Source organism: Vigna unguiculata, chromosome 9 (genome assembly GCF_037176805.1).
Source record: "Vigna unguiculata cultivar grain cowpea cultivar isolate G323 ecotype 2 chromosome 9, ASM3717680v1, whole genome shotgun sequence".
Classification (NCBI taxonomy): Eukaryota; Viridiplantae; Streptophyta; class Magnoliopsida; order Fabales; family Fabaceae; genus Vigna; species Vigna unguiculata.
Genome location: NC_140800.1, coordinates 11,866,216 through 11,875,690, shown reverse-complemented (window position 1 = coordinate 11,875,690; position 9,475 = coordinate 11,866,216). Strand labels below are relative to the sequence as shown.

The following is a 9,475-nucleotide window of genomic DNA, read 5'->3' as shown; positions in this document are numbered from 1 at the left end:
TGAAAATTGTGTTAGTCTTCAATTTGTATGCATTTGAGATGTCGGTAGGATGATCCAAATTTTTGGTCAATTGTGCGGTGTGAATAAGATCGAATTAAATTTTTTTCATAATCCAAAACTATTGTTTAAGTGCAAGAGTTTTGAATTTTTGTCTAGAAAAAAGTGCAATATATATATTCTATAGAAAAAATAAAAGGCAAGGTTTGGGGACACTAATGGAGATATCTTCATGTGATAGTAGTGCTGAGCTACATGAATTGGCATACTTATTTCTGGATTAATCAATCTTAAAAACTATGTGTTTCCTAAATGATGTTAATGGAGGCTAGGGTAATGATATTGATAGCATTAAATGGTAATTTACCAACAATGTTTGTACATTGTAGGCTGTTTTTGAGGTCTACAAAACATGTTTTATTACTCATATTCATTTCCACACTCATAATTCCCAAATCATTTTATGTTTATCACAGTCCTAAATGAGAATCACTCCATATTCGAGATCTTCGTCTTCGGTTTAATGATTCCGATGAAGTACGAAACTGACATGGTGGATAATTGTTAGTATACTCCCTACCTACAAATGAGATGAGCACATACAGGTATTTGCTCATTTACCAATCACTTAGATATTTTTTTTTAAAATTTTGTTTGAGTGAATCTTATCCCATTTTCAAAGGAAAAGAAAATAACTATTTATGATGGCTTCTCACATAATGATATTTAATAGTACTCTTAGAACTAAAAATAAAGAATATGTCATTATATATTTATATGTGAATGACATGCTAATGATTGATATATACAATGACATAGTCTCTAGAACTATGTTGTTTCTAGGATCTAATTTTGAAATATGAGTTGTTTGTAGGTGAAGCCAAATGTGAATGAGAAACTTCTTAGGAAGTTTAGAAATTATTATAACTTCAAACGAGTGAATATCCCTTATGATGATAATTCTAAATTAAAGAAAAATAGAGGAGAATTATTTTCTCAAACTCAGTATGCCCAAATAATTTGGAGCTTGTTGCTTTTGATGAGCCTTTCTAGACCATATATTGCTTATGTAGTAAGTAGACTGAGAATATGCACTTTATATTCTAATTAGGAAAATTGAGATTTATGAGATACTTGAGAGATTAAATGGATTATGTCATTGAATATAGTGGGTTTTCCATTGTACTAGAAGTGTACAATGATGCTAACTAGATCTTTGATTCAGAGGTTATGTATTCACACTTGGGAGTAGTGTGATTATGAGACAAACAATGATTGCTAGAACAACAATGAAATACGAGTTTGTTGCTCTTGAAATGATTGGTAGTGAAACCGAGTAGTTGACGAACTTCTTAGCGAACATTCCACTAGGAATGAAATGTGTCAATACATTGTCATTGTCAATCGGTATAACTAGCTAAAGAGTGAAACAATTTCCATTGACTGTGTGAAGTCAGAACATAATTTTGCGATTCCTCTAACAAAACTCATGGGAAGAAATATGATTTTAGAAACATCAAGGGGAATGAGACTTAAGCACTTTGCAAACAAAAAAGTGATGGTACCCAACCTTTGTGATTGGAGATCCCTTGAATAAGGTTCATATGGGTGAAAATAAGTCACTTGTTAGTTCTGATAGCACTAAATTGATTTTAAATCAATCATGTCCATTTTTTATGGTGTGTGTATGTGTGTGTGTGTATATGCTAGAGACTGCATTATTGACAGGTTAAACTTTGTAGTTAACATTATGAGGTGTAAGAATTTTAGTTGAAACAAAGTTTTTAATAATTTTCATATTCCTTACGGGTGGTGTATGATTTGCAACATACACTTGATGAAATCACCTATATGAGTGTCGAGTGGGGCCACTTGTTTGAGATCTTGGCATGATCTCTAAAGCACACATGAATGTCAGGCACGCACATGGCCTATCAAGTGCAACACAACGATAACAACAAGAATTGTGGGTGTGTATTGTGATTGATAAATCACTAACTCATACCAAGTGTTTTTGTTCATATAACTTGGTATACCAACTATATTGTGCGTTAAGTTCTCAATCTAGAACTGGTTCATATAGCTTGTTATACTAGCATCTTATATGAGACTAGGGATGTGAAAAAAATCCGTACCCGTGGGTATCCGCAGATAAAATTCGCACTGGATAGGAAATGAATATTGTAAATAGATACCTACGCGTAACAGGTACCGATATTTTTAATACCCGCATGTTAACGGGGCAGGTACGGGTATCATAGTATCCGTACCCGTGGATACCCTTACCCATTATACTATAATTAAATTAAAAAAATAAAAAATGATTAAAATATTAACATATTGATTTTGAATGAGTTATTTTTTTATCAATTAGTTTTTTTTAAAAAAATCATTTCTTTGTAAACTATCATTCAACACTATTTAAATGGGTTATTTGGACTTTGTTTAAAATTCATGAATGTTATGTATTGCATTTTATTTGAATTTATGATTAAAATATGTTGTTAAATATTTATTTTTATTTTTTTGTAAATATTCGCGAGTACTCATGGATATCCGTGGATATTAAAAAATTATGCGGGTTCCCGCATAATGGATACCCGACGGATATGGGGACGAGTGCGGGGTAAATATTTATCCAGTGGTAGGGTACCGGGGAGCTACTACTTGTACCCTACTTGCCCCGTTGACATCCCTATATGAGACCCAAGATTTTCTTTCATTATATCTCATACTGTTTTGCAATATGTAGGGGATTGTTGATCATCATTGCTACAACAATTTCGATTTGGTCATTTACAACAAATTTACCCATTGTTGTCATCTTAACCCATCTCTCTACATATACATATGTGTCTTGTTCTTCTTCCAAACATACCTTCAAACTCTTATTTCTTCTCCTCTCTTCTTTCATTCTCTCACTCTCTTTTATTATGATGTTCTTTTTATTTGAGATCCCAGGTTTATATTTTACTATATAACATCTTGCTAGATTTTGAGTACCTCGAAAATCATCGGGACGCTCCTATTATACCATGGAGGATTTGCACATACATAGTGGATGAATTCTCAAGGGCAGTGATCATTCACGCCTTAGGAATTTCATCTTTTTCGTGTTTTCATCATTTTATCCAACAAGTAACAAATGATATTCACTTATGACATGACACAGATCTGACACTTTAGAAAAAAAAAATTTTAAAGAAAAAATAAAAAATAAAAATATTACAAACTAACAAAAATGACATGTAAAAAAACAACATTAATATCGTTTATATAAATTATCGAATCAACTTGACACAAAATCATATTTAAACAAAGAAAAAAAATCAAATTAAATACTTCGAACAAAGTGGGAAAAAAAAGATTTTAGTCATTAAAACATAATACTTGCAAATTGTGGTACAATCTAACTCCTTTTCGAGAATTATTAATTTGATTAGCTTTATCCAACAAAACGGCTCTTAAAATGAAAATAAATAAAGTATTATATGTAAAGTTAAGAAAGTAATTATATAATTCATAAATACAAAAGATTAACTATCTTTCCTTTATGAAAATAATCAAGATATCATTTAAATTTTAATACTTTTTTTACATTTTATTCCTTTATTGTAAAATATATCTTAAGTGAATTTATTGATCATAACTGATATAATTCAACTATATTTATAAAGGTGAATTTTACATGGTTTACAAAGTTATAACTTTAACTTTTTATAGAATTATTTTCCATTAGGAAAAGGCAATAACAGTTTGATGAATCAAAATTTAAAATGGAAAAGTAAATTTGAATAGAACTAATTTAATTCTAAAATAAACATGAATAAATGTTTTCAAACATATCCTAAAACACTGTTGTGTTCACTCAATACGTATAAAATGATAAACAAATATAAATATGTCAATAAATAGAAAATAAATTACTTGATTGAATTGTGCGCGTAAAAATAATATAATTAGTTTAGTTTAAAATATATTTTACTTCTAAAAATGTTAATTTTTTTAGACCTAAGATATATAACTAATTATAACATTAAAAAATATAAAAAAAATCAAGTCCAGCTAAGATTTTTCTTTTACGAAAAAAATAAAATCATATAAGATTTTGTATGTACATTTTCTTACAGTATGTTTTGTACGTAATATTTCTAACATATATACGATAAAAGACTATATATTGTAAATTTTAAAAAGTGTCCATGTCACAAATCAGACACTACTACAATTAATTTATTTTATTCTCTAAACATTCTAACCTTTCTTTTTTCTTGTTTTTAACTCCTCACCTACTTACCTTTTCAAAATCACAACTGTTTCTTTCTCAGGCAAATTTTTTTTACACAAAAAATAAAATATATTAAAAAATGGAAAAGTGTGGATCACATGAACATCTCACTACTGGTGGATTCCAAATCTTGTCAGAAACTTTTAATAACAGAAAAAATTATTTGTCTCACTTATTAAATGTGAATTTAATCGTAGATTTATAGATTTAATCATATGAATCACTATTTTCATTTTTCATATTTAACATGTGAGTTCTTTAAATGCTATTTCTCTCTATCATTATTCACTAACAATCTCTCTAACAAAAACTCAATTCTTCTTCATCATGCCACAAGCACAATCTCTCTTCTCTCCCTTCACTCTTCCATTGCCTTCACCCTATTCCAATCTCAACTTCCAACGACACCGTTTCCTTGCTCACCCAATTTCACCCCTACTTCAAACCACCTCGATTGCCTCCTCAAACGCCACCGTTTCGGGCAATGCAGTTACCTCCATTCAAACTCTCCCCCAGGTCAAACCACAATTCATTAGATTTTAATTCGTAATTCGTAATTTTTTTTTTCCGTTTTGTTGATTTAAATCTAAAACGCTATTCTAGCTGATTGAAACGCTGATTTCCGGGGTGAATTTGTCGGAAGATGAAGCCGAAGCGTGTTTGGACTCGCTGCTTCACGACCCAAACGAGGCCTTAATCAGCGCGGTTCTTGTGCTTCTCAGAGCTAAAGGAGAGACTTATGAAGAAGTGAGTGTTTGTGTTCGCAAAGTTTGAGTTTTTGTTTATTTTTAATTGTTTTTTGTGGATTCCTAGGTTGTGGGGTTGGCAAGGGCAATGTTGAGACATGCCACGAAGGTTGAGGGCTTGAACGATGTTGTGGACATTGTGGGAACCGGAGGCGACGGTGCCAACACCGTCAACATTTCAACCGGGGCTTCCGTTCTCGCGGCGGCTTGCGGTGCCAGAGTTGCGAAGGTGTTTGCTGTTGTTAAGTTGCACTGTGTGAGTGAATTGAAATTATGTGGTTGAAATTTGAAAGGGTGATGTGTTGCAGCAAGGGAACCGGTCAAGTTCTTCAGCGTGTGGAAGTGCAGACGTGTTAGAAGCTCTGGGAGTGGTGATTGATTTAGGTCCTGAGGTTAGTGCAAGATATCAATTACCAATTTTTTTTTTTTTATATTTTTTTCCCCATAAAATCGTTTTCATGCTAGAAGGAGAGAGGGCTTTACTGCAGTAAAAAAAAGCTGCATTATTTAACTTTCCCAAGTTGAGAAAAAAATAACATTACTTTTATTAATTATTTATGTGGTAAATAATTAAAGATTTTGACACTACATATCCAAAGAATATACAGGGCCAATCAAATAGGTGTTAATCGTTCTTAGGAATCATGATTTTTAATATATATGAATTTCAGGAATCATGATTACCAAAAGCTCCCTTGATGTAAACCTTTATTATACATATAGTCCAAGTGATACTTTAACTCTAATTGGAAAACAAGGCTAGAAACACATGAGCAAATGCATTTAAGTTGTCTTTATTTTGTAATATCAGAGATTGTCACAAAGCTGGAATTGTGACTACTGCTGCATTATATTAACAAATAACAATGCTAATCTTTCTGTTATATTTGAATTTATATAATGAAATTGATACTTTATAATACTGTGGTGTATTTCGGATTAACTTCAAAAATAATAGAGGTGGGTGAGTTTGTTCGTTAAGGTCTAATGCATATATTGCTCAGTGATACGCATTTTTTGTGTATGTTGACTATATGTTTGTATGTGTTTGTCTAGCATCGATAGGATTTATTGAACAGAAATTGTTATTTATTGATGTGTTTTCTTATTTGTTTTTGTTTTGTTTTGTTTTGTGAATTAGGGAGTAAAGAAGTGTGTGAGTGAAGCTGGGATTGGGTTTATGATGTCTCCAAAATATCACCCGTCGATGAAGATTGTCAGGCCAATAAGAAAGAAGTTAAAGATCAAAACTGTATTCAACATATTGGGTCCAATGTTGAATCCAGCACGTGCACCTTTTGCAGTTGTTGGAGTATACACAGAGGACTTGGTAAGTGTCGTCCTGTCTTACAGGTTTTACTTGTTAATTTTTCAAATAATCTTACAGCAATGACTTTTGTATCACTCAAAATCATTTACATACAGAGTAATCTTCTTTTCAAGATTTTAGTAAGCCAAAATTGAGTTAAGGATAGAATATCTAAATCATTAAAGGATATAATATAAAAGACTATTTGCTCTAAATTTGGAATGTGAAGATTTATAATTTTGAAATTAGGTTGAAAATTGAAGTAATGTTCACATTGAAATCCTACCCACAAGTTGAATTCTTTTGTGTTATCAACTTGTTTTAATATTTGTTTTTCTTCTTTATTCCAAAACTTGGCCTGTGAAGCATTTGAACTCCGACTAGTGTTGTTTTTCTTTTTCCTTCATCATTTCTTTATATGTATCCTTCTAAAGATCTCTATAATCCATTGGTTGAACAATTCATCCATGTAGAGTCCTTATGTTTAACTGAGGAGATTGTACCACAAATCAAATTTGAGTTGTTTTATTGGGCAATTCTATTTGTCAAATAAACATTATGGATTATGTGGTTTTTTATACTCTTATTCCAGAAACATTTGCTTTTGTTTATTAATTTTGTATCTTTTTCCTTAAAAAGAAGATAGAGGCTGAATGGTTTATGTCATCCTTAATTAGCTATTTGTCATGTTCTTCTGGATAGGTCTCCAAAATGGCTAAAGCACTCAACAGATTTGGCATGAAAAGGGCTTTAGTTGTTCACTCTGAAGGTTTGGATGAGATGAGTCCTCTTGGTAAGATCTCTAGCTTGTTTCTGCATCAGAAACAATTTTTCAGAGTCATGAATATCTTAAGCCTATTATGAATAAACTTCTCCATAAGAACTTACTACTGGAGAAGAAATAAAGTGGTTAAAAAGCGAATCAAACTCCTATTGTGAGCTGGAATGAAGTTATGTGCTTCAACTTATGGAAGTTAGACGAGAAAACTTCTAAAAAAGTTAATGGTGAATAATTTAACTTATGAGAAGAGAAGGTTGATTCATTTTATCACCATATTTTCTCATCTCATAACTGTGTTTTGAGAAGTTTTTCTAAATTGGTACTATATCTGATCTTATTATTTGCATTACATGCAGGACCTGGTTTAGTGCTTGATGTTACTGCTGACAGGGTTGATAAGTTCTCATTTGATCCCCGTAAGCATATGTCAATTTATGGTTTTATCTGTTTCTGTTATGGAGTAAATTAATATAGCTCTCTTGCGGCTAATTGAGTGATATAATGGATCTTTTATTGGAACAGTGGACTTTGACATTCCTCGTTGTACTATTGAGGACTTAAAAGGTGGTGATCCCGAGTACAATGCAGAGGTTCTGAAACGAGTTCTAGGGGGAGAGAGAGGGCCTATTGCAAATGCTTTAGTGAGTAATCCGTTTCCTTTCCTTTTTTTTTTCTGTTTCTTTTAAATTATTTTTGGGGCTGAGAGGATGATATCTTTGAGTAGGTGGTGGGAACATGCTAGGGATGGAGTGAAATATATGCATGATGCTTTTAACTGATAGTTTATGAAACTTTGATTGAGATGGAACGTGAACCTTTGTTACCTTCAAATTATGTGCACATTATTTTGATTGTAACACACCTTACAAAGTAGTTTAGGCTTTAATCAAATCCTAAAAACCTGACTTATAAGATGAGGATGATCCTTCTGCATCAAGTATTTATATTTTTACACTTGTTTCGTTCTGTATGAATGTTCTGGTCTTCTATGATACGTTCAAAACATGACTCAGTTCTGATGAATGTTCTTTTCTTTTAATTGTGCTGTGCAAACAAAATGGTTAGATTCTAAATGCAGCAGCAGCTCTATTGGTTTGTGGCCGTGTAAGGAACCTAGCTGAAGGGGTGGCTGTGGCGCGTGAAACACAACAATCAGGGAAGGCTCTAAAAACTCTCAACTTGTTCAAGGATATCTCTAATGTGAGTTCAGAGTGATATTCTGACCTACTCAGTTACAATGTTGTATTAACTAATTAATCTCTTTTCCTCTATTGTTTTGCAGAAATTTAAAGATGATGTGGGCATGGATGTTTGAATCGTGACTCAGGTTTGAGTTTTGTAATTTCAGACTTCATACAGTACATGATTTACAGAGATGTACAAAAACAATCTCAGTACTGTGCAAAATGTTTTAGAATAGACAGAAGGATCATAATTATTTTACATTAATGTAACAAAAAAGTGACATAGAAAATGGATTATTTTTGTACCTGTAAAAAAAGAACCTTGAGCTTTGAGAGCTTCTGTTAGATTCCGTGAAGACAAGATGCTAATAATGCTTGGATTCATTGAGTGGAATTGTTGCAAAAAAGGTTACTTTGTGCTTTTCTTTATATTATTGGAGTACCTTGTTTTCCCTTGCTTATAGTTCTATGCTTATAAATCTAAAAGGAAGGTGAAAAATGAAATTTCCTTTATAATTTAGAAATTATGTTGTTTCAAAGCTATTTAGTATTTTTTTTCTCTTTTATTTTTATAAAATAGTAATAATAAAACACCTTGAGAAATAGGAGAGGTCAGATCATCTAGCTGTCTTGTTACAAGAAGTTCTCATTTCCCTTCTTTTTTAATGATATTCTTTAATTATGATAAGATATATTAGAATATTATAAATCATCCAAATCTTAAAAAATAAAGTTTTGGTCCTTTCCATTTCAAAAAGGAAATTTTTTGTTTATTCTCATACATTTATTGAACACATTAAGTTGTTAACAAGAAGTGGAAATTAATATTGTGTTATGCCTTCATCTGTGCTCAAGCTCAAACCCCCTTATGCTTTGATTAAGAAATTTCTAAAATGAATACAAAATCACTCCGTTAATGTATGATTTCACCTCAAATGCTTTCATTTATATGTTAACTGTTTTCACCTCCGTTTCTTTGATATGAAGAAATTGTTACCCAATTGACAAATATGTAGATTTTTCTGTTACTGAAGTCATCATATTACTTATATTACCTAAGTTTAAATTTTAAAAAAATCAAAATTTATCATAAAAAATAAATTAATTGCTTTTTAAAACGTTAAATACTTACATCTTGTTTTTAAAAATAAATTATTATGGTAAAAATAT

The 9,475-nt window shown here is 31.3% G+C and overlaps 1 protein-coding gene across 1 annotated transcript; it reads left to right on the top strand.

The window, feature by feature from the left end:
• The first annotated feature begins 4,525 nt into the window (after positions 1 to 4,525).
• TRP1 (tryptophan biosynthesis 1) lies at positions 4,526 to 8,734 on the top strand. Its single transcript, XM_028086852.2, has 10 exons — positions 4,526 to 4,801; positions 4,889 to 5,032; positions 5,099 to 5,260; positions 5,340 to 5,423; positions 6,173 to 6,361; positions 7,043 to 7,133; positions 7,478 to 7,537; positions 7,644 to 7,762; positions 8,187 to 8,321; positions 8,404 to 8,734. Exons 1-10 carry the CDS (start codon positions 4,613 to 4,615, stop codon positions 8,434 to 8,436), a joined length of 1,206 nt encoding a protein of 401 aa, XP_027942653.1. The 5' UTR covers positions 4,526 to 4,612; the 3' UTR covers positions 8,437 to 8,734.
• The last annotated feature ends 741 nt before the right edge of the window (positions 8,735 to 9,475 follow it).

Excerpts from the sequence above, each read along its gene's own strand:
- TRP1 (XM_028086852.2), top strand. The coding sequence starts at position 4,613 with ATGCCACAAGCACAATCTCTCTTCTCTCCCTTCACTCTTCCATTGCCT. Across the intron at positions 4,802-4,888 it reads CCATTCAAACTCTCCCCCAG|CTGATTGAAACGCTGATTTC; the intron begins GTCAAACCACAA and ends ACGCTATTCTAG. Across the intron at positions 8,322-8,403 it reads TGTTCAAGGATATCTCTAAT|AAATTTAAAGATGATGTGGG; the intron begins GTGAGTTCAGAG and ends ATTGTTTTGCAG.